This window comes from Leguminivora glycinivorella, chromosome 17 (genome assembly GCF_023078275.1).
Source record: "Leguminivora glycinivorella isolate SPB_JAAS2020 chromosome 17, LegGlyc_1.1, whole genome shotgun sequence".
NCBI lineage: Eukaryota > Metazoa > Arthropoda > Insecta > Lepidoptera > Tortricidae > Leguminivora > Leguminivora glycinivorella.
In genome coordinates this window covers 18,152,053-18,178,589 of record NC_062987.1, presented here as the reverse complement: position 1 = coordinate 18,178,589, position 26,537 = coordinate 18,152,053, and the positions used below count along the sequence as shown (strand labels likewise).

The 26,537-nt window shown below is 38.6% G+C and overlaps 1 protein-coding gene across 1 annotated transcript in view; it reads left to right on the top strand.

Moving 5' to 3' along the window:
• LOC125235622 (dopamine D2-like receptor) overlaps positions 1-26,537 on the top strand; it is a 115,974-nt gene that overhangs the window by 42,217 nt on the left and 47,220 nt on the right. Inside the window, exon 3 of the mRNA XM_048142220.1 lies at positions 24,037-24,146. Within this exon, the coding sequence (XP_047998177.1) occupies positions 24,037-24,146 (110 nt within the window). The remainder of the gene's footprint in view (positions 1-24,036; positions 24,147-26,537) is intronic.

Here is a 26,537-nt window from a genome sequence, read left to right as displayed (position 1 = left end):
GTCACTACGTTTGTTCAATTCTGACTTCACCGGTTTTTTACACAAACAAATCACTGGATTCCATACATTAGATAGTTTGAAGCCATCCTCACGATTGAAATTTTTATATTTGTGAATCTCAATGGCTTCTCTGAATGGCTTCTTTGGCCGGTGAAGTCAGAATTGAACAAACGTAGTGACACTGTAAGTGTAGTGTGTTTGGACAGACCATCGAGTGTGAACGCGACCAGTGGTAACGCTGAAAGTGGACGCAGCAAACGCGCGCGAAGGAGGGTAGATCGCGCGCTGTCTATACAACTTTAACATCCACCCGCCTTCGTCAGTTTTCCGTGATCATGATGCATGCAACTGCGTCGAAATATCGAGAGCTCGACAAAAATCAAAAAGGTAATCACGGTCTATATCCCGGTCAATATAAGTCTAAGGGTTTACTAAGATCGTTTTTTGATAATATTAATATTTTCGGAAATTATCACAGTTATAGTGACTTTCATATTTTTATAAGAACAGCATGCACTTACGTCCAGAACAGTGACATTTGGTGCATTGGAACTGCTCATGATGTGTCACTTTTTAACCGTCGCCTCAAATCTGAGAGATTTGAGGCGAGGTTCTCAATTCGTCTGTATGTTTATTTATTTTTTTAATTTTTTTATCTTTGTTCCTCGATATCTCCGTTGTTACTGGACCGATTAAAAAAAAATTTATTGAATGTATATGAATACAGATAAAAAAAAGTAGTAGATAAAAAAAAAATATCTGTCCCCTCTTTACATGTAGGGGTACCCTAATAAAACATTTATTATTATTAACGACCTTCCACATATTTATAATGAGCCCAAACATGATGGGGTTATGATGAGGAGAATAGCAGTTCTGTTGACCACCTCCTGACTCCATCATGAGAACTTGGACCTCGTCTAGTTCGATGGTGCTCGTCAGCCCAAATCTAATGAGCCCGAACATGATGGGGTTATGATGAGGAGAATAGCAGTTCTGTTGGCCACCTCCTGACTCCATCATGAGACCCTGGACCTCATCTAGTTCGATGGTGCTCGTCAGCCCAAATCTAATGAGCCCAAACATGATGGGGTTATGATGAGGAGAATAGCAGTTCTGTTGACCACCTCCTGACTCCATCATGAGACCTTGGACCTCATCTAGTTCGATGGTGCTCGTCAGCCCAAATCTAATGAGCCCGAACATGATGGGGTTATGATGAGGAGAATAGCAGTTCTGTTGGCCACCTCCTAACCCCGTCATGAGACCTTGGACCTCATCTAGTTCGATGGTGCTCGTCAGCCCAAATCTAATGAGCCCAAACATGATGGGGTTATGATGAGGAGAATAGCAGTTCTGTTGACCACCTCCTGACTCCGTCATGAGACCTTGGACCTCATCTAGTTCGATGGTGCTCGTCAGCCCAAATCTAATGAGCCCGAACATGATGGGGTTATGATGAGGAGAATAGCAGTTCTGTTGGCCACCTCCTGACCCCGTCATGAGACCTTGGACCTCATCTAGTTCGATGGTGCTCGTCAGCCCAAATCTAATGAGCCCAAACATGATGGGGTTATGATGAGGAGAATAGCAGTTCTGTTGACCACCTCCTGACTCCATCATGAGACCTTGGACCTCATCTAGATCGATGGTGCTCATCAGCCCAAATCTAATGAGCCCAAACATGGTGGAGTTATGATAAGTAGAATAGCAGTTCTGTTGAACATCTCCTGCCTGACTCCATCATCATGAGAACCAGAACCTCATCCTGGTCCCAAAATATAATAATAATTCAAACTCTCAACAAACTTCACGTATAACTTAAAATCCAAAATCATATGAAAAGCATGTCGAATGCTAAAATTGCATAAGGTGTAAAAAGGATCAAGATTTGTTTAGTCGCAGTTTACGGCACTTCTCGGAACTATCGCGCTGCTTACGAAAGCTAGGTGCGCCGGACGATCAAACGCAGGTCCGTTGTCTTCGAGCGCTCGGCGCAGACTGAGCGGGCTCGCGTTAGCACAGTGTCTTTTATTCGAATTTTAGGTGTTTTAAAAACATATCTATCGACAGAAAGGTATGTCTTATATGTATGATTTTTTTTTTATAGGTCAATAAGAAGTTCTAGTTTAGGATAATATTATTTAAGAGTTACAAAAAATGCAGGAATCGCAGGAAAAATACATAATGTAAACCTCTTTTTATCGAAAAAATGGGGAGGATACGGAAGGTTATTTATCCACCATTTCAAGTAAATCTTAAAATGTCAAAGTATTAGCTAACTCGTACAGGATATAACAAATAGGATTGTGATCATTTATTACCCCAAATAACATTTTTAACAGCACAATCACGATTCTAAACGAGCTATTCCACTACGAAATTTGAAAACGTCTTCCGAAAAAACTGATTTTTCGGAAGTATAAAAAGACATATTTTAAAGTAGTACCAATTGACTTTCTAGCTTAAGATATGTACTTTTAGGAACATTATCATTTTTTTAATAATCATTTATAGTTTCTTTATAATTTTGAATGAAAAAGGTTCTATTTTGCAAAAAACGCTCGTCTTTAGGAATAAGGCCTCTTAAGTCTATAAATCAATGACCCTTAAATATTTATGCACTTATAACTATATTTGCTTGACATACATAAAATATCCGGTAGTCAGCCCATGGTTGATCACTGGGTACTGAGGTCACGGAACACAGAACCCACTAGTCAGCCGAGGGCTGATGGGAACTGGATACTTAGTAGGCTGTATATTGGTGCTCAGGGGGCTGAGTACTGGCAAAAACGCCCTTTTATTATATTTAACGAAATATTTCTAAAACAAACAATAAGTTAAGGTTTATTCTTTTCAAAAATTAAACTTAATTAAATTCCTGAACTATAAAAACATGAATCATCCAAATCGGTCTATTGGAGACCAAATTAGACGGCTTTGAAAATAGATTTTTTTTATTTGAGGCTGACTACTGGTGCCTTTACCCTATTATGGGTGCTAAGCGATGATGTACATACGTAAATAGATAAATACATACTTATATACATAGAAAACATCCATGACTCTGGAACAAATATCTGTGTTCATCACACATACAAATGCCCTTACCGGGATTCGAACCCAGGACCGCGGCTCAGCAGGCAGGGTCACTACCGACTGAGCCAGACCGGTCGTCATCAATTGTTATGCAATAGGCCCCAGTTTCCTGCATGCCTCATCAGTTTTAACCCCCGACGCAAAAACGACGAGGTGTTATGTGTTTGACTTGTCTGTCTGTTTGTCTGTCTGTGTGTCTGTCTGTGGCATCATAACTCCCAAACGGATGAACCGATTTATTACAATTTTTCCCATATTAACATCTAGACAACCGTACAATTTAATAAACGATTCAACAAGTCCATTCGTAGTTATAGTATATGTAGTGTGTAGTAAAAATTTCTCACAGAGCTCCGCTTAGCTCGTGTCAACACACTTCAACAACATCGATTTTCTATATTTCATACCCCAGAAAGTCCGGAAGTGGCGAAACTACAAACCCCCCCAAAATCCTGGGCCCGTAATAAACGTAAACGTAATTTTATAGCGCAAAATAAACAGTTTACGAGCACATTGATCAAAGAGGGCCGAAAGGGGCGCGATTCGACATTGCACGTCTTATGAACTAGCTTTTATACCAAAATACAAACTTTAAAACAACTAAGGTGCGTTAAGGTAATTCCGAAAGTCGTCTAAATAGGAAAGTCGCATACAAATCACCATTATTTCCATCATATCAAGATTCCCCTTTCGGAATTATCCGAGCATTTCTGTCATTCGGAATTACCCTAATGCACCTTATTACATTTTGACAAGAAACACTTTGACAGTTCGAGTGACACTATAGCCACCTTTACACAGGCGCTCTATCGCGCGTGATACAGCAATCGCGTGTGAAGCTGGCGGGAGGGGAAGGGAAAGTGCGGGCGAGCAATCGCATGGCTGAGGTTGTCTTTACACGTACTTTCATTTGCGCGCGCAAGATGGCGGATATACGCTCGTGGACTAAACCAATACCGCGTATAAATACTTCACTAAAACTGTGTGAATTGTACACGCGCCAGAATCACGCCGCACGAGGTCTATCGCGCATTCCGGGTCAACCTGCCGAATCCTACCAAGGGCGACTCACTCCGCGATTCTATCGCCGCGCTACAAGTACATGCTGGCGGCCGCGAGTTCGCGGCCTAATCAGGGATGGCGCGCCTTCTTACGGAACGCACGATCGCACTTTCTATTGTTACTTTACGTCGCGAGTTTTTTTAAGGTTCATATATGCGATGTCTGCATGTGGAATGACTAATAATGCCTAGTTAAATAGACATCATGAATAAAATAGGACAATCTTACACAGATCTCAGTCCCACGGAAAAGTTCAATAAGGCTTGTGATGTTGGGACTTAAACAAAAATATATAAATACTGTATATAGAAAGTACCCAAGACTTGAATATAATAGTACTTATAACATTTTATCTGAGTATGAATTCGTTTTAATCCATAAGCAACCCTATCGTCCGACGCTGCGCACGTGCGGCTCGTTTCTTTGTTAGAATTTTGTAGGCATTTAAAAAGGCGGCATTACGTGAACATCAAAGCAGTGGGCCTTCTGTACTTGTACTATTATATATTCTGTGGCTATAGGTACCATAAGATTTTAACGAATACATTAAATTTCCTACTGAATAGTCTAAACCTTTCGTCCCTCAGCCACTACTCTCACCAAAAGCACAGTATAATAAAGAGTACTATACCCACCCCCTCTCGGTTACCTCACAGTTACCGCCTGTCAAAAAGGCGAATAGACGGCCTGTCATATTTCACTCATACAAGCATAGTACGCGTTCACCTACACGAGCATAGATTGTGAGCGTTTCGTGAGCGCTTAAGCATTAAAGCGTTTTCACATTATCTGATCCGATATCGGATGTCGGACCGATATCCCATACATTACAGGCGCCATCTTGGATTTTTTCTATTGAAATCCTTCCGACATCCGATATCGGATCGGATAATGTGAAAACGGATGCCGAGTGCCTAAAACTAAATTCCTATTTAGGTTGACGCGCGCAGGAGGGCAGGCGGATTTGCCTTTATACTTTTGACAGGCGCTACATACTTCAACGGCACGGCCGGGCTCACAACTTTAAATTCCGTCATAACTTTTTTCTGATACGCCAAAAAATTTTGAAAAAAATATATTGACAGGTACCAAATAGGTAGTAAATATTGACTAATATATCAATTGGTAGTGTTGTCTAGAACTATGTAAACCAAAAATGGTCCAGACATCCTGACGTCAGAATGTCTGGCCACTTTATTCGCTCGATTTTTCGATATCAGTGGAGGTACCAAATATATGTACTCAGGTACCAAATAGTATCAAATAGGTACTAAATTTTAGTATGTACTAAACATCAAATATCTGTAGTGGTCCAGGGGTCCTGACGCTCACCAATTTTCTCCAGAACTACTGAACCGATTAACTTGCAATTTAGCACAAATATTAAAACTTGTGCCGCACAGACAGACATGTAATTTAAATTAAGAAACTTTAATTCTAGGGGCCACTTTTGGGGGGTATAAGTGAAAATTAAAAATAAAGTTTTGGAACTATATTGCGTTACATATCAAATGAAAGAGCTTTTTATAAGTATTTAAAAAAAAATTTTTAGTCAAGTAATTTAAGAAAATAGGCAAAAATTACCATCCCTCTCGCTCCCCTTTACCCCCGAAAAAAATACACGAGATAGCCCTCTACCTGTAGATTATAGAAAACCTATTAGAAATCTAGAGTCAATCGTGAGTCGGACTTAAAAGAAAAAAACTCAAATTACGAATTTCACTCCCTGCCGCTTGCAACGCGAGTACAACTCGCACTTGGCCGGTTTTATTTTTAAATACGAGAAATGTACGTCTTCAGAGTAATGGCAAGTTATTACATCGTGAAATTAGTTCCATTGTAGAGATTTTCCGTGAAATTACACGAGACTGGCTCCAGTGACGTTTGTGGAAAGCAAATTGAAGGAAATAGTAAAACGACGTTAATTGGATTTTATTTGAGTTAGCTCGGAACTACTGCTAGGGACAACTTTTTAATTTGTAGATAGTTAATTTTCATTACTCTTTTGGCCGAGCTCACTCCATTGTAGGCCACGTCTTTGCCTTTGGCTAGTCTGAGGCCAAGAGTAAGCCCATTTATTATTATTAAGAAAATAATACACATATGAAATGGTATTCGATATTAAATTTCTCATTTGCTTTTCGGTAAAAACACACAGACGCGTATTTCTAATGCTAATAAACCTTACCTTACATACATTCATTCATACACACATACATATAATCACGCACATGAACCACTCAAGTTTCAGTGCCACTCTTGGCAAAAAGGGGTTGAATGAAATCTAAATCACGACATTGCAGTGACAGGTTGCCAGCCTTTTGCGTTCGCCACAATTTAACCCATATCCCACAATCGACTGCTACGACACCCCCGGGGTGAAAGGGGGTAGTGAAATTCTTAACCCGTCACCACACGGGGCACCTTACAACCCTACATTACTTATTATTAACCGAGGTACCTAATAATAACGAGCTCAAAACTATACTGGTTTTCTCCATACAAAACCTATAAGGTACAGCGGGGCAAATCTCGACTTGGGGGCAATTGTAACTAATCCATTTTTTCCATTATTACACTATGATGTTGAGTTCTACATGTATCCACTGAACACGCCTACCATATATTTATAACCGGAGGACACTCTATTTATTAATGCAAAAATTGTAAAACATGGAAAAAATGGACTAGTTTTGTAGACCGGTCTGGCCTAGCGTGTAGTGACTCTGCCTGCTAAGCCGCGGTCCCGGGTTCGAATCCCGGTAAGGGCATTTATTTTGTGTGATGAGCACTGGATGGATGTTTTCTATGTATATAAGTATTTGTATATTATATATATCGTTGTCTGAGTACCCACAACACAAGCCTTCTTGAGCTTACCGTGGCACTCAGTCAATCTGTGTAAGAATGTGCTATAATATTTATATTTATTTTTTTATTATTTATTAGTTACGTTTGTCCCCCAGTCGAGATTTGTCCCGCTGTTCCTTACCATCAACGGAATACGATGTAGCAAGTCTTGGTTGCCCGCGAGTTCTAAAAGGATGTAAGTCTCATACTGAAGTTAATTCGATAGGATGTTTCATAAATTGTTCCCTTATTTAGCTGGCTTCCTGTATCATGCCAATTAAGGGCACACAGGCTTGTCATGAGCCAGAAATATCTTGCTTTATATAATGGAAAACTTATTTTGCTTACGTAAAGTGTGCTCGTACGTACTTATACTTATTTTTGAGTAAAGTTGTAGGGATAATTCTGACTGTGGGTTAGTTTTAACTAAGGATGATTTATACAGCGTGTGGATTCCATACGGTCGAATAATCTATCCAGTTATAGTATCTGCGTGCGTAGCCGAATGGCATTTCTCCGACGCCAAACGAAAACGAAACGGCGCGCCAGTTAGTCTGGCTCTGTCGCGCCAATACGCACGAGCGTTTCGTTTCGTGAGCGTTTGTGCCATTCGGCTACGCACCCTGATCATACGAACCGTATAGGATAACCATTTTGTTAAAAAGTGTTATTAATTAAGAGTAAATATTTTTTTTATCTGACCAAGCAGCAATGTACGCTGTCCAACTAACTTAATTTGACATGACATGAACGTCATATCATAATGACGTTTAGGTAGGAATGCTAATTGATGTGGACATAATGCATTGCGTGCTGAATTATTATATATGAAAAAAAATCTCATCTATTTAAACGGACAGAGCGGCGCCATAAGGGTTCCTTTTGTACTTTTTTGGTACGGAACCCTTAAACATGTAGTTAGGCTCCTTAGGTCCGATACTAATCGCTATTAAGATATTCGCCCGTATGGAATACACATGCTGTATAGGATTGATAATCTTCATACTAAAGAATCATACCTCAATTTTTTAGCGCCACCATTACTATCATAACTACACTACGGATGATGCCTACAAATTTATTTTTTCCAAATGGGTATTGACTATTGACGTGATATCATTATATTAAAATAAAGAAATATGTCATTTGTTCTTATTATAAAAAATAAAAACACGCAAAAATAATTGGGGAAAATATGATTTTTGCAGACTGCGAAACAGCGCCATCTAGTTTTGTCCCTAAAAGGCACTTTTTTTGTATGGGCTTTGTCAGTCCCGATATATATTGTCGTTGGTTTTAACCACGTTTTAACTAATCGAAATATTTTCCTGTGTCTGTGTCTGTGTAAAATACTGATTCCTACTTCACGTAAGCAACATTAGATAACAATTTTTTTTTTTTTTTTGTTGGAACTGCCATCAGTCGGTATCGACTATAACGCCGTGGCTTGCGTGGGCGACGGCGATGCAACGCATGCGAAATCAAACCTTATCGATATGGAAGTATGAGACGCGACGGCGACGGTCGCGCGACGGTCGTCGCCCACGCAAGACACGGCGTAATCAGTTTTGTGGAATGAAATGTTTTGGTTTTGGAGACCATTGTCTCTCTTAACCACTACTATCAATTACATTCTTTTCAGTCGTTGCACATTATCAGTATTGTTGAGCAATTCTAGATACCTAATAGGCCAGCAAGTTAAGAAACGCCTGAGATCATATTTAATTGTCGACCGAGGTGGAGCCGAGGTAATCAAACATGTGATCTGAGGTTTTCTTACTTACTGTTCAAGGTGTGTACAGACCCATTTTCTGTTTGACGGAACCGAGAAACGATAACTTCGTTTAGCTCAGTAGCCTGAAATTTGACGCTTTCCGGCCGGGGGTAAGTTATTATTTGTTCATGGCAAACGCCTACTGACACGCTTAGTTTAGGAGTAGGACCTATCTGTGTAAGGTGTCCTCCAATATTTATTATATTTATTTACAAGAAATGACTTTAATATAACAAATAAATAAGAAAAGTAAGTAAGAGCAAGAAGCTCTAAATAAACGAGGTCTCGGGCTTTCAGGGCGCTTTGTGCCGCTACTGCGATATCTTTTGTGGCGTCTCTGAGGGAAACATCGAAAGGGCCACGAAACCGTAATTCCATACAAACTTACTGCCCATTTTCCTCTTGATTTATGTATTGTATTCATAAATCAAAACTCGATTGTTTGTCAACTTTAGTCCATAACTCAAAAAGGAAAAACGTAACCCTTGCAGGTTTCCTGTTGTCCGTCTGACTGTCTGTTTATAGCATCAAGTAGTGAAACTTAATTTTTTATTTTATTGGTATTCAACTATTCAGGATAACACCAGCCGTAAATATAAGATATACTACTGCTTACATAAAAGAAGGCCAATAACAGTCATCCATTAAATTACATTTTGTAACAATTAAATTAACTAAACTAATTAACTTGCCCGTGTGGTGACGGGTTAAGAATTTCACCACCCCCTTTCTTCCCGTGGGTGTCGTAGAAGGCGACTGATAAATCATATATTGATTAAATACGATAAAGGACGTGAACTATATTGTCCATTACGCACTTTGAACGTACATTAGTCGCTATGATTAAAAATAAAACAAGTGATGTAAAACCATTTTCAACAATATCAATATCAATGCACATGACGCAATAGCGATATAATAAAGTGAGTACAACCGTAGATTCATTAATTATTTGAATATGTCTCACGAAAGTTTAACGTGTACAAGGTACAGAGCGGGGCAAATCTCGACTGGGGGTCAAATGTAAATGATCCATTTTTTCCATGTTTTACAATATTTGCATTATTAAATAGTGTCCACCGGTTATTATACATGGTAGGCGTGTTCAGTGGATACATGTAGAACTCAACATAAATAATAATGGAAAAATGGATTAGTTACAATTATGAAAATAATGGAAAAATGGATTAGTTACAATTGACCCCCAGTCGAGATTTGCCCCGCTGTACCTTAATGTCAATACCGAAAGAGGAAAATGGGATCAACGATTGTACAGTGAAGCCACCGTCACCTTTTCTTTGAAAGAAAAACCTCGCGAGCATGAATGGCTGTGTGGTTTACTGCTTTTGAGAAAACGGGAGAGGAGTTATGGCCGAGTGAGTAGCACTTGGGAGTAATATATTTTTTTCGAGCAACACTAAAGAGAGTTGGCATTCGCACTATTTCTCAAAGAGTCGGTCATTTATTGAACACATACATATTATAAAGCTTTCCTAGATCGAGGGCTTAATTGTCGATACTAACTCTATACCTATTTCTCATAGTTTCCCTTTAGAACATTAGGAAGTTAGATAGATAGATAGATAGATAGAATACTCTTATTAGCACACCTCAGCAAAAGATACAGAAAAAATATACAGTGGAGACAAAACAAATGATTATAAATTGAGGCAGACAACAGGCGGTCTTATCGCTAAAGAAGTTTTGAATGATTCACGGTTATTTTCATTAGACTTATATTGACCGGAATATAGACCGTGATTACCTTTTTGATTTTTGTCGAGTTCCCGATATTTCGACGCAGTTGCATGCATCATGATCACGAAAACTTTCCAAAGAAAAAGCTTTAGGAAGATTTGGCAGCACAGGCCCCGTAGCCGAATGGTATTTCTACGACACGAAACTAAAATGAAACGCCGCGAAAGGTAGTCTGGCTCTGTCGCGCCAATACGCAAGAGCGATAGAGATAGATATCTACGAGCGTTTCGTTTTGTGAGCGTTTGTACATTCGGCTACGTACGCTGAGTTCTTGTTCCATGAGGTGAAAATGAAGGGTACCTAACTTAGAAGCTTCATTATATCGACCGTATAAGGTTTACACACTGTATATATATAGTGTGTCTACTTAAAAATGCAAATCAAAATAGTTTATATGAAATCTGCAAGCTGATGAACGTTGCAAATATTTATAAGACCTACTTACACAGCTATGACAATAACGGTCCCTTTAGCAGATACACACTCCCTCATATCTCACGATACACTCCATTTCCTTATCCATACCTAATGAATGAGGGGGGAAACTGCGAGAAAACATCAGGTTTAAAAAAAAAATGATTTGTATTTTTTTTATAACTGTATGATAGCTAACGACGAATTTACGACAAGTGTTCAGTGTAAATCAATGTTATTTTAGTCCTTCGGAGCGTACGCATTATTAAATAAATATTATACATATCCCGTTTTTTGTTGAACAAAATGTGGATATTGTTGAATATTTTATTTATAAACACATTTTATTACATATAAGACTACATGCAGCATACATTTGAGTGACAGAGGTACACACAATACCAGTGACGCAATCGTCTTGACTACTTATTTCTCTGCACAGGCCCCGTAGCCGAATGGCACAAACGCTCACGAAACGAAACGCTAGTAGATATCTATCCCTATCGCTCTTGCGTATTGGCGCGACAGAGCCGGACTACGTTTCGTTTTCGTTTGGCGTCGGAGAAATGCCATTTGGCTACGGGGCCAGAGGCGCTTGTTGTAGGCGCTTTTCGCTACATACCCATCTCTTCATGTTATCGGCTACGATCGTAGCGCGTAGCACGTTCTACGGGCACAGATTATTAATAAGTTACTAGGGCCATTTTTTTTAAAGTTGTCCACCCCACATTTTTTGTAACATGGGTATTTTTTAAGCGATTCATACTCAGAATCGCGAGCTCTTTCGATCCTGATAGGAGAAAAAAATGTCCCAAGATTGCCATACATTTTTCAAACCTTCCATTCCGTTACCGCCATACAAAATGTATGAAAAAATGGTAACGGAATGGGAAAAAACCTTGGGACACTTTTTTTCTCCTACTAGGATTGAAAGAGCTCGCGATTCTGAGTGGAAAACATATAAAAATATTAAATCCAAAAAAACAGTGGGGTAGACAACTTTGAAAAAATGGCCCACTAACGTAACAGATCCTTTACTTGCCCGCAAAACGACAAATACCTACGTAATACTCAGAAGAATAGTAGGTACGTGCCACGCGACTACACAGGCGGGCGCGTGGCGCCGCTCGGCCACGTTACCTCGAGGCAACTGCTAGCGGGTAGGTACTTAACGCGCGACCGCGAACGAGTGACGCAAGCCTGATACGAGCAAGAAAAACCGGCCAAGAGCGTGTCGGGCCACGCTCAGTGTAGGGTTCCGTAGTTTTCCGTATTTTTCTCAAAAACTACTGAACCTATCAAGTTCAAAATAATTTTCCTAGAAAGTATTTATAAAGTTCTACTTTTGTGATTTTTTTCATATTTTTTAAACATATGGTTCAAAAGTTAGAGGGGGGGGGACGCACTTTTTTTTCCTTTAGGAGCGATTATTTCCGAAAATATTAATATTATCAAAAAACGATCTTAGTAAATCCTTATTCATTTTTTAATACCTATCCAACAATATATCACACATTGGGGTTAGAATGAAAAAAAATATCAGCCCCCACTTTACATGTAGGGGGGGTACCATAATAAAACATTTTTTTCCATTTTTTATTTTTGCACTTTGTTGGCGTGATTGATATACATATTGGTACCAAATTTCAGTTTTCTAGTGCTAACGGTTACTGAGATTTTCCGCGGACGGACGGACGGACGGACGGACAGACAGACATGGCGAAACTATAAGGGTTCCTAGTTGACTACGGAACCCTAAAAAATACCGAAAATACAAGGATCATAATAGGAATTGGATGGGGACTACTGCTTGTAATATGAGCTGTAAATTATATATATTGGGGACACCTTACACAGATCAACCTAGCCCCAAACTAAGCAAAGCTTGTAGGGTAAAAGCACCAGTGCCCAGCCGTGCGCCAGTGGTCAGCCTTTTTTGTACATTTCGGGCTGTAATTATTAAAGTTTTTGTGAAATTCGTGTAAAAATTTGATAAAATCATAGATTGATTAAATATGGTAATTGTAAAATATCTCAAGATTTACAATTGATTTCAAGAATTAAGCACAAAAAAATTTCAAAGAGGTGCAATCTTCTGACATGAAGCATTATGTGCTTTCGCCATTTTTTTTTAGAGTGTCACATGGTATTTTGCTAAGATGTTAGCAGCCAAATTATGATTTCTTGGTTAAAGAAGAAGAACTTTTTCGCTTAATTAATACTTAAACTATCTGAATAAAGTAAAAAAATAATAAAAATGTATGTGAAAACCAGATTTTTAAGGGGGCTGGTTATTGGAAACTACTTTTTTACACAAAATCTAATTATAGTCAGCCACCTGCGGCTGACCACTGGGTTCAAGGAAATACGTCACAATTCCAGAAGTCAGCATCCCCGGCTAACTATAGGATTTAAGACTTCTTTTTGTTTTCAAATTGTACGTAAGACCCCTTATTCCTTAGAGCGCTCATCAATTTCACGAAACGGCCATCGATAGATGGCGTTGGCGCTCGGTACGCGAGCACCGGCAACTCAACGCGCGTTTCAACGCAGACACGAATAATCTTGATAGTTTTGAATTAAATTGCTAATAACATAATTTTCAATTTTATATGGGGGGACTCTTTATTTAATTTCATATTCATGGTATGGTAGTAGTAAATAAGGTATATGAATGTAGTAAAAGTATAGTATTAGTCTACATGTACATATATTAAATTCAGGTTTCCTAATTGATTGATTCAACAACCAACACCGCTGAGCCGAAACTACGAAAGCTAGAAAGTCGAAATTTGTATAGATTGCATTAACAAAATTTCGAAGAGATAAGAATCGATTATGAAAATTTACACCCCTAGTAGAGGGAAAAAGGGGGTGAAAGTTTGTAGCGGGATCAATTTGTTTTTTTTTTTTTTTTTATTAGGAAAATTTTAGTTAGGAACTTGAAATTAGAGAATAGTTTAATAGTGATTTCTGTTTTTTAGGGTTCCGTAGTCAACTAGGAACTCTTATAGTTTCGCCATGTCTGTCTGTCCATCCGTCCGTCCGTCCGTCCGTCCGTCCGTCCGCGGATAATCTCAGTAGCCGTAAGCACTAGAAAGCTGAAATTTAGTAACAATATGTATATCAATCACGTCAACAAAGTGCAAAAATAAAAAATGGAAAAAAATGTTTTATTAGGGTACCCCCCCCCTACATGTAAAGTGGGGGCTGATTTTTTTTTTCATTCCAACCCCAACGTGTGATATATTTTTGGATAGGTATTTAAAAATGAATAAGGGTTTACTAAGAGTTTTGAATGATTCACGGTTATTTTCATTAGACTTATATTGACCGGGATATAGACCGTGATTACCTTTTTGATTTTTGTCGAGCTCCCGATATTTCGACGCAGTTGCATGCATCATGATCACGGAAAACTGACGAAGGCGGGTGGATGTTAAAGTTGTATAGACAGCGCGCGATCTACCCTCCTTCGCGCGCGTCGGCTGCGTTCACTTTCAGCGTTACCACTGGTCGCGTTCACACTCGATGGTCTGTCCAAACACACTACACTCACAGTGTCACTACGTTTGTTCAATTCTGACTTCACCGGTTTTTTACACAAACAAATCACTGGATTCCATACATTAGATAGTTTGAAGCCATCCTCACGATTGAAATTTTTATATTTGTGAATCTCAATGGCTTCTCTGAATGGCTTCTTTGGCCGGTGAAGTCAGAATTGAACAAACGTAGTGACACTGTAAGTGTAGTGTGTTTGGACAGACCATCGAGTGTGAACGCGACCAGTGGTAACGCTGAAAGTGGACGCAGCAAACGCGCGCGAAGGAGGGTAGATCGCGCGCTGTCTATACAACTTTAACATCCACCCGCCTTCGTCAGTTTTCCGTGATCATGATGCATGCAACTGCGTCGAAATATCGAGAGCTCGACAAAAATCAAAAAGGTAATCACGGTCTATATCCCGGTCAATATAAGTCTAAGGGTTTACTAAGATCGTTTTTTGATAATATTAATATTTTCGGAAATTATCACAGTTATAGTGACTTTCATATTTTTATAAGAACAGCATGCACTTACGTCCAGAACAGTGACATTTGGTGCATTGGAACTGCTCATGATGTGTCACTTTTTAACCGTCGCCTCAAATCTGAGAGATTTGAGGCGAGGTTCTCAATTCGTCTGTATGTTTATTTATTTTTTTAATTTTTTTATCTTTGTTCCTCGATATCTCCGTTGTTACTGGACCGATTAAAAAAAAATTTATTGAATGTATATGAATACAGATAAAAAAAGTAGTAGATAAAAAAAAAATATCTGTCCCCTCTTTACATGTAGGGGTACCCTAATAAAACATTTATTATTATTAACGACCTTCCACATATTTATAATGAGCCCAAACATGATGGGGTTATGATGAGGAGAATAGCAGTTCTGTTGACCACCTCCTGACTCCATCATGAGAACTTGGACCTCGTCTAGTTCGATGGTGCTCGTCAGCCCAAATCTAATGAGCCCGAACATGATGGGGTTATGATGAGGAGAATAGCAGTTCTGTTGGCCACCTCCTGACTCCATCATGAGACCCTGGACCTCATCTAGTTCGATGGTGCTCGTCAGCCCAAATCTAATGAGCCCAAACATGATGGGGTTATGATGAGGAGAATAGCAGTTCTGTTGACCACCTCCTGACTCCATCATGAGACCTTGGACCTCATCTAGTTCGATGGTGCTCGTCAGCCCAAATCTAATGAGCCCGAACATGATGGGGTTATGATGAGGAGAATAGCAGTTCTGTTGGCCACCTCCTAACCCCGTCATGAGACCTTGGACCTCATCTAGTTCGATGGTGCTCGTCAGCCCAAATCTAATGAGCCCAAACATGATGGGGTTATGATGAGGAGAATAGCAGTTCTGTTGACCACCTCCTGACTCCGTCATGAGACCTTGGACCTCATCTAGTTCGATGGTGCTCGTCAGCCCAAATCTAATGAGCCCGAACATGATGGGGTTATGATGAGGAGAATAGCAGTTCTGTTGGCCACCTCCTGACCCCGTCATGAGACCTTGGACCTCATCTAGTTCGATGGTGCTCGTCAGCCCAAATCTAATGAGCCCAAACATGATGGGGTTATGATGAGGAGAATAGCAGTTCTGTTGACCACCTCCTGACTCCATCATGAGACCTTGGACCTCATCTAGATCGATGGTGCTCATCAGCCCAAATCTAATGAGCCCAAACATGGTGGAGTTATGATAAGTAGAATAGCAGTTCTGTTGAACATCTCCTGCCTGACTCCATCATCATGAGAACCAGAACCTCATCCTGGTCCCAAAATATAATAATAATTCAAACTCTCAACAAACTTCACGTATAACTTAAAATCCAAAATCATATGAAAAGCATGTCGAATGCTAAAATTGCATAAGGTGTAAAAAGGATCAAGATTTGTTTAGTCGCAGTTTACGGCACTTCTCGGAACTATCGCGCTGCTTACGAAAGCTAGGTGCGCCGGACGATCAAACGCAGGTCCGTTGTCTTCGAGCGCTCGGCGCAGACTGAGCGGGCTCGCGTTAGCACAGTGTCTTTTATTCGAATTTTAGGTGTTTTAAAAACATATCTATCGACAGAAAGGTATGTCTTATATGTATGATTTTTTTTTTTATAGGTCAATAAGAAGTTCTAGTTTAGGATAATATTATTTAAGAGTTACAAAAAATGCAGGAATCGCAGGAAAAATACATAATGTAAACCTCTTTTTATCGAAAAAATGGGGAGGATACGGAAGGTTATTTATCCACCATTTCAAGTAAATCTTAAAATGTCAAAGTATTAGCTAACTCGTACAGGATATAACAAATAGGATTGTGATCATTTATTACCCCAAATAACATTTTTAACAGCACAATCACGATTCTAAACGAGCTATTCCACTACGAAATTTGAAAACGTCTTCCGAAAAAACTGATTTTTCGGAAGTATAAAAAGACATATTTTAAAGTAGTACCAATTGACTTTCTAGCTTAAGATATGTACTTTTAGGAACATTATCATTTTTTTAATAATCATTTATAGTTTCTTTATAATTTTGAATGAAAAAGGTTCTATTTTGCAAAAAACGCTCGTCTTTAGGAATAAGGCCTCTTAAGTCTATAAATCAATGACCCTTAAATATTTATGCACTTATAACTATATTTGCTTGACATACATAAAATATCCGGTAGTCAGCCCATGGTTGATCACTGGGTACTGAGGTCACGGAACACAGAACCCACTAGTCAGCCGAGGGCTGATGGGAACTGGATACTTAGTAGGCTGTATATTGGTGCTCAGGGGCTGAGTACTGGCAAAAACGCCCTTTTATTATATTTAACGAAATATTTCTAAAACAAACAATAAGTTAAGGTTTATTCTTTTCAAAAATTAAACTTAATTAAATTCCTGAACTATAAAAACATGAATCATCCAAATCGGTCTATTGGAGACCAAATTAGACGGCTTTGAAAATAGATTTTTTTTATTTGAGGCTGACTACTGGTGCCTTTACCCTATTATGGGTGCTAAGCGATGATGTACATACGTAAATAGATAAATACATACTTATATACATAGAAAACATCCATGACTCTGGAACAAATATCTGTGTTCATCACACATACAAATGCCCTTACCGGGATTCGAACCCAGGACCGCGGCTCAGCAGGCAGGGTCACTACCGACTGAGCCAGACCGGTCGTCATCAATTGTTATGCAATAGGCCCCAGTTTCCTGCATGCCTCATCAGTTTTAACCCCCGACGCAAAAACGACGAGGTGTTATGTGTTTGACTTGTCTGTCTGTTTGTCTGTCTGTGTGTCTGTCTGTGGCATCATAACTCCCAAACGGATGAACCGATTTATTACAATTTTTCCCATATTAACATCTAGACAACCGTACAATTTAATAAACGATTCAACAAGTCCATTCGTAGTTATAGTATATGTAGTGTGTAGTAAAAATTTCTCACAGAGCTCCGCTTAGCTCGTGTCAACACACTTCAACAACATCGATTTTCTATATTTCATACCCCAGAAAGTCCGGAAGTGGCGAAACTACAAACCCCCCCAAAATCCTGGGCCCGTAATAAACGTAAACGTAATTTTATAGCGCAAAATAAACAGTTTACGAGCACATTGATCAAAGAGGGCCGAAAGGGGCGCGATTCGACATTGCACGTCTTATGAACTAGCTTTTATACCAAAATACAAACTTTAAAACAACTAAGGTGCGTTAAGGTAATTCCGAAAGTCGTCTAAATAGGAAAGTCGCATACAAATCACCATTATTTCCATCATATCAAGATTCCCCTTTCGGAATTATCCGAGCATTTCTGTCATTCGGAATTACCCTAATGCACCTTATTACATTTTGACAAGAAACACTTTGACAGTTCGAGTGACACTATAGCCACCTTTACACAGGCGCTCTATCGCGCGTGATACAGCAATCGCGTGTGAAGCTGGCGGGAGGGGAAGGGAAAGTGCGGGCGAGCAATCGCATGGCTGAGGTTGTCTTTACACGTACTTTCATTTGCGCGCGCAAGATGGCGGATATACGCTCGTGGACTAAACCAATACCGCGTATAAATACTTCACTAAAACTGTGTGAATTGTACACGCGCCAGAATCACGCCGCACGAGGTCTATCGCGCATTCCGGGTCAACCTGCCGAATCCTACCAAGGGCGACTCACTCCGCGATTCTATCGCCGCGCTACAAGTACATGCTGGCGGCCGCGAGTTCGCGGCCTAATCAGGGATGGCGCGCCTTCTTACGGAACGCACGATCGCACTTTCTATTGTTACTTTACGTCGCGAGTTTTTTTAAGGTTCATATATGCGATGTCTGCATGTGGAATGACTAATAATGCCTAGTTAAATAGACATCATGAATAAAATAGGACAATCTTACACAGATCTCAGTCCCACGGAAAAGTTCAATAAGGCTTGTGATGTTGGGACTTAAACAAAAATATATAAATACTGTATATAGAAAGTACCCAAGACTTGAATATAATAGTACTTATAACATTTTATCTGAGTATGAATTCGTTTTAATCCATAAGCAACCCTATCGTCCGACGCTGCGCACGTGCGGCTCGTTTCTTTGTTAGAATTTTGTAGGCATTTAAAAAGGCGGCATTACGTGAACATCAAAGCAGTGGGCCTTCTGTACTTGTACTATTATATATTCTGTGATCCTACACCGGGGCAAACGACGCAACGGAGCCACGCTGTTACGTCATCGCCCAAATCAATTGTTTAGTTGTAAACATTGTTTGTTTTTTTCTTTTTCATGTTCCTATTTACTGTTTTATTTTAATTTAAGTTTCATGACGCATTGTATTTATCTGTAATGTCATAGAAATAGGTTTTCAAATGAATAATAAACAAATAAATAATGATTAGCCTTTACACGCACGCTCTTTCAAAACGCGCGCGAAAGAACGTGAAGTTTAAAAAACTATATAACAACACGCAATCGCGCGATTGCCCGCACAGGCTTAACCGCGCGATATCCTCTGTTGCATGCCCTACCAGGGTTTCATGGCCTTACTTGTATCTTAAATAAATAAATAAATATTATAGGACATTCTTACACAGATTGACTGAGGCCCACGGTAAGCTCAAGAAGGCTTATGTTGTGGGTACTCAGACAACGATATATATAATATATAAATACTTATATACATAGAAAACATCCATGACTCAGGAACAAATATCTATGCTCATCACACAAATAAATGCCCTTACCGGGATTCGAACCCGGAACCGCGGCGTAGCAGGCAGGGTCACTACCGATTGCGCCAGACCGGTCGTCAAAATCTTATTATGTAACATCTTAATTTTATTGTACATGACTACAACAAATCAATGAAATACACAAATAATCGGTCTCTATTCTTCAAGTATCGTCGGGGATAAAAATATGCCAGTGTTCATGTCACTAGTTTTCAAGAAAACGATTGGAATATTTTCCGATGTTCTCGTTTTCCAATACATTTAATGATGTTTGGGCAACATTTTACATCGCAATAATTTACGTGATCTGAATGAACATGAGTTTTTTACGTCCATTTTTTAAGGCTCTAATCTAACCGGTAGTGTAACATAAGCCTATTACGAATTGTCAGCTGTGGCCTATTTCACAATAGTGACACTTTGCTGGTTTGGCCTAGCGTGTTGTGACCCTTCCTGCTACGCCGCGGTCCCGGGTTCGAATCCTGGTAAGGGCATTTATTTGTGTGATGAGCACAGATATTTGTACCTGAGTCATGGATGTTTTCTATGTATATAAGTATTTGTATATTATATAAATCGTTGTCTGAGTACTTGCAACACAAGCCATCTTGAGCTTACCGTGGGACTCAGTCAATCTGTGTAAGACTGTCCTATAATATTTATATTTAAATAGGCACCGAATTGTCAGTGTCAAGTGTCAATGTCACTGTGGTAAATTAACCCACTGTTCTTCCGTTTTTAGGGTTCGGTAGCCAACTAGGAACACTTATATTTTCGCCATGTCTGTCCGTCCGTCCGTCCGTCCGCGGATAATCTCAGTGACCGTTAGCACTAGAAAGCTGAAATTTGGTACCAATATATATATCAATCACGCTGACAAAGTGGTAAAATAAAAAGTGGATTTTTTTAAATGTTTTGAACTTACTTAAAGCTAATTATAGAAACCGGGAACTCCTATTTAGATGGCATTCATTTTAATTACATAATATGTTTGTAGGTATATAATAATATAATATACGAGTAGCTATAAACATCGCCGTCTCTTTTATTTATACGGGAGTAGAGATGGGCGCTGACGGGTAAATACCGGGAAAATACCCATATCTACCCAATCTACCCGGTATTTACCCGTATCTACCCAAATGAGCGGGTATAAAAAATAATCTATGAAATTAAAGATTATTCTTAATTTAAATGACAGAAATATATTTTTCTACTAAAATAAATATATATATTTGACTAACTAATATTAAAATGTTAACAGAGATTCCAAATATTCCATATATCATGTGTAATTTACCACATTCAATTAAAAAGTTGTATTCCCCAGATGTTTTAGGCCCACTAAGTATTCAAATAACTTACTTAACTTAAACACGGTGGACAGACAAATTCAAATTCATTAGCCAATGAGGTCACAGCTTTGCAAAACGCCAGGTAGGTGCATCCGTATTGAAAGGGTGCAATAAGTCACTTGACCGGTCAGTTACTTTTTTTTTATTTTTATTTATGGGATACTTATACTTTAGTTTGTACTTAGCTAAACAAGCGCTACGTCCATGTGTGATTTTAATTAACACTTGCTTTGAATTCGGACTGTAATAATGCCTTCTATGTGACTTCGGCTAGATACTGGACTTCGGCTAGATAGTAGGCTTTACCAAACAAACAGCAAGTAACATTTTAGTGCTATAATTTTGGTTTTCGACGCTAAAAGCTACTATAGATGTCGTATAAAGGTTTTCGGCGTGACCGCCTGTCGTATAAAAGCCTCCAGTAACACCTTTTAGCTCTATAAGCTTGTACCGCTAAAAGGTGTTATTAGGAAGTGATGTAAACGTTTATATCACCATTTTATAGAGCCGCTATAGGCCCTGGTCTATAACAGGATCAAATATGACTACTATAGGTCTATATTATTGTATAATAGTGTTAGGAATCACTGCTATGCAATCAATTTGCGCTATTAAGGTTCCCGACAAGCCGCTATAGTTGTTGCGTTATACAGCTAAAAGGTGTTATTAGGAAGTGATGTAAACGTTTATATCACCATTTTATAGAGCCGCTATAGGCCTGGTCTATAACAGGATCAAATATGACTATTATAGAACAATATTACTGTATAATGGTGTTAGAAATCACTGTTATGCAATCAATTTGCGCTATTAAGGTTCCCGACAAGCCGCTATAGTTGTTGTGTTATACAGCTAAAAGGTGTTATTAGGAAGTGATGTAAACGTTTATATCACCATTTTATAGAGCCGCTATAGGCCTGGTCTATAACAGGATCAAATAAGAACAATGTTATTGTATAATAGTGTTAGGAATCACTGTTATGCTATCAATTTGCGCTATTAAGGTTACCAACAAGCCGCTTATAGTATTTTTAGTAGTTGTGTTTTAACAGATTTAAAACCTAACTATACCACTATTTTGGGATATAGTGGCTTTGGAAAACACTGCTATAGTATTTAACACTGTATAGTAGTGATATGAATACCATTATAGAGCTATTTTGCTGTATCATTAAGTTTTCAGGATACGTTTATATAGCTTTGGAAAGGTTATAGTCGTTTTCTAATGCCTTTTATATCTCATCGCCGTATACGCCACAATGACTCTTTAAATATCACAGACCTGTTGAATAATGGTTTCGGTATCTCTTTTAAAACACAATAGCGTTATAGCTGAGTTTACTATATGTTTTATAAACCAAATCAGATATATAAGAGTAGAAAACGATTACTTTTAAATGACAATTTTGACCTTAAAAGGCTGCTTTATGGTGTTTATACATCGTAATTATGAAATCAGGCCAAAGATGCGGTATCTGGTTCCGTACAGTGTTTTTCTAGAAATTAACTCCAATTGTAGTTTAGATTTGTCATACTAAAAAGAAAACAACATTTATTAATACTGTTTAAAAGATCTTTCTATAGTAAAACATTGAAAACAAGTATTGTTTTCTATATAAAGAACTTATAAGTTAAACTGGATCATAGTTAAATTCTCATGCAACCCTAATTGAATCCACGATGGCGGGCTTATGGCAGTGAATGCGTATGATAAGTGATATAGTCGAACTATAAAAGCGTATGTTTTACTTCTTGGATCCATAGTAGAAACTATGGTGCCAATAATTTTATTGTATTAAATTATATTTATTTATTTTATTCAAAACATATTTAAATCGAGGGCGCATTTAAAATACTCCATTAAACTAATATTCTTTTAACGGTAAAATTTCCACTCTAAGACCAAATTAAATCAAATTATATTATTCTTGGTCATTTTTTCTTTGTATATGACATTTATTTCAGTTTATTTCAGTTGGTAAAATTTCCATCGCATACCTTTTTGCAGTAATGATGGAAGTATACGAAATCCAAAAATTTGTTAATTGACACTAAACTTCACAAGTTCACACGCCACTTTTCGTTAAGTTCCTCGTTTAGAACAGTTTTTGTTAAATATTACACACATTAAATTATTTTAGAAATTTCGCATTAAAAGGGACGGTAACTGCTATTATAGAACAAAATAACCTGTATAACGGAATCTCAAATGCTACTATAGCATAAATTGATACTATAATAGCGTTACTGTGTCCTCTATGTCAACAAATTAGCACAATAGTCATCATTACATCACCATTATAGACCTTAAACGTCACGGATGATACTGCTATAGGCCTATTATATCACTAAATGGCTGCATAATTGCGCCAAATCGGCTCTACAGTACCAATATAGACTATTTATAGGACCATTTAGTGTGATTTAATTTGATGTCCTCGACCACTATAGGACCAGAAATTGTTACTTGAGAGGAACTATAATAAGCACACAAAATTTCATCCCCATCGGTTCAGCCGTTTAGGAGGAGGAGGTAACAAACACACAAGCATGTCAATGATATTTAACAAATTCCTTATTCAATACAAATACTTCGATATATGTTTATAGAACTATATTAATAAAATATAAATATATTATACAATACCAAGAAAACATTTTTTCACGATTAAATTCAATTTATGACCCATTTTATTACAATATTTATTTATACCCACCCATTAGGGTAGAAAAGGTAAATATCGGGTAGATTGGGTAAATACCCGGTAAATACCCGATATCTACCCCGGGTATTTTCCCGCCGCCCATCTCTATACGGGAGTGATTATCTTTTGTTCGTTTTTATAGCCGATAGCTCATAGTTTACTAGCTCGCGGTGGGACCAGTTCCTTAGGTTATTTTGATTATACCTAATGTATTTTTATGTGCTTGGTTTCAGTTTAATGGTGCATGGGGACTGCCAGCTGTAGTATGTGATTGCTACATCGCCATGGATGTGACATGCTCCACGTCTAGCATATTCAACTTAGTTGCCATCTCTGTAGACAGGTGAGCTAAAACTAATCAAAAACGTTTCTATATAACACATTTAAAATATTTTAAGCGGGCTACTCACGTGTTAAGTCGATAATTTGACGCTCGACATGTTTCGATCCATCTCCGAGGATTTTTTTTACTCGTCGTGAGCACGGCGAAAACCCTCGGAAATGGATCGAAACACATCGAGCGTTATATCGACTTTAATACGTGAGTAACCCGCATAAAATATTTTGAAAATGTTTCTGGGTGAATCATCTTCTTCTTGCCTGTTATACCCATGGTTACGGTCCCCTGAGTCACGCAGGTTTTATGCAAAATTATGCTACTTAAACTATGCAAAACATGCATGTTTCTGGTGTTAACAAGCCCTTTCCTTGATTTGCCACCTACAAACATGGACCACATGCATACTTGAATAATTTCAGTAGCATAATTTTGCATAAAACCAGCGTGAGTCAGGGGACCGTAACCATTGCCATAACAGGCAAGAAAAAGTTGATTCACCCTTCTGTATGTAATAACACTTGTTTTTTTTAATGATGCTGTGGGCATGATATGCTCAGCGATTAGTATTTTCAGCTGAGTTCTTACATCCGCGTAGCCCGAGTTATGTGGCGTACTACACGCAATCAAAACCGGCCGTCCTTCGGTGCCCTTCGGCGCCCTTCGGTGCCCTCATACATACTTTTAAAGGCACTGCACGCAAACCCAAGATAGGTGCATATGGCGTCCTCACACTAAAACCGCCGGACGTACGCGGTCCAAAGCCGCGACTAATAGTATGCAGTTGGTCGTGTATACGATACTTAAAACATCGCCTTAAAGTTCGAATCTCGTAAGTGCGAATTTGCACTAATCTGATGTAGCTAGCAGAGTCCTAAGCTCTATAAAACGCTTTGCATATTTTACTCTAATACCTACTGAACGTTTATGCAATCACTGCACTCTCGTTCGTAGATTCTACACTCTAGCTGCTAATGCTAAAGTGAAGTCAAATAGTAACAGTCTGGAATCAAATTCAAATATCTCCATAATGTGGGGTATGTATACTGCGTGATCCCTTAAAAGGGTCTTCGTAATAATACGGGAATAAGTAAAGTCAGTGTCGATTTTACTATTACGTCCGATATCACTAAAAAACCAAAAGGTCTTTTGTAATCTCACGGGTATTACTAATGTTTTTATATCTATTTATTTATTTAAAGGTTATTTGTATTACACTTCGTTCAGTTTGGTTTTAGCTGCGGTGCGGTGCCGTGCTGTTAGATAAGCAATGCCTAAGCACACAATCAAGTGTTTATCTCTTCGGGATAAATTAAAAAAAAATCGGATTTTTTTCATTAAAGTACTGTAACGTTAGCGTTTTAACGCTTCTTGAATAATCAGTCCTGTCACGGAAGGCGTAAAGGAAGTTCCTTTTTAACCTAATAAATTTCAATAGAAATAACGCCTGACCGAATACTGAAGTTTACTTGATGACAAACGTAAGTCCACACGCACGGCGATATAGGCGTTTAAAGATCGTACAACCAGTATGTAACGTCACCGCGGGGCGCGGAGGGGACTAACGGATAGACCTCGTCCATTTGGATCGGCGCGGCGACGCGAGTTGCCCGCTCCACTTATTTTATTTTTTTAAAAAAAGCACTCTCGGACGATGGCGTTCGAAGGGTTTTACATTCATTTAAACATGAGAACCTAATTTAATTCGTGTGTGAGTGTTTTCCCCCGCTCGGGGGACCTACCACCTACCACCTACCACCCAACACTGGCTCCGGAGACCACCTACTGCTCTGCCGCACCCTGAACACCGGGAAGAAGTGACGTCACACCTTGCCATGCCCGCCTTCCGCTGCTTCACCGAGCGATAGTCAGGGAAGTGCCACTCGTTCTAAAGCGTCTTCAAGTGAATGCGAGCTCGATCTAAATTGTTCGGACTTACTCCTGAGATCTATTTTTAATCTTTTCGGCTGCCTACCCTACATTTGTATTTTTTTTTTTTAAAAGTAATTTTTTTGTATTATAATTTTTATTTTTGAAAAGATTGTTTTATTTATATAACTAGTAAAGAACCTAACGTTTCATTGGCGCCCAACGTGGGGCCCGAACCCACGACCCTGAGATTAAAATCGGATTTTTTTCATTAAAGTACAATCAGTATATTGATTTATTTAACCATACTGGTTTCTCTTGCATAAATAAATATTAATTAGGAGTGATTTTGTTTAAATATAAGTTACTTCATAAAAAAGGAAAGATATTGTTTTTGTATGACAGTATTGTGGATTATTTACAGTATTGCTTTTTGAAGTCAGGATTACATATCTGTTTTTTGTTAATTTTTATATACATGCATATTAAATAAAAGATACATATTTATTTGACCATATACGTGACCTC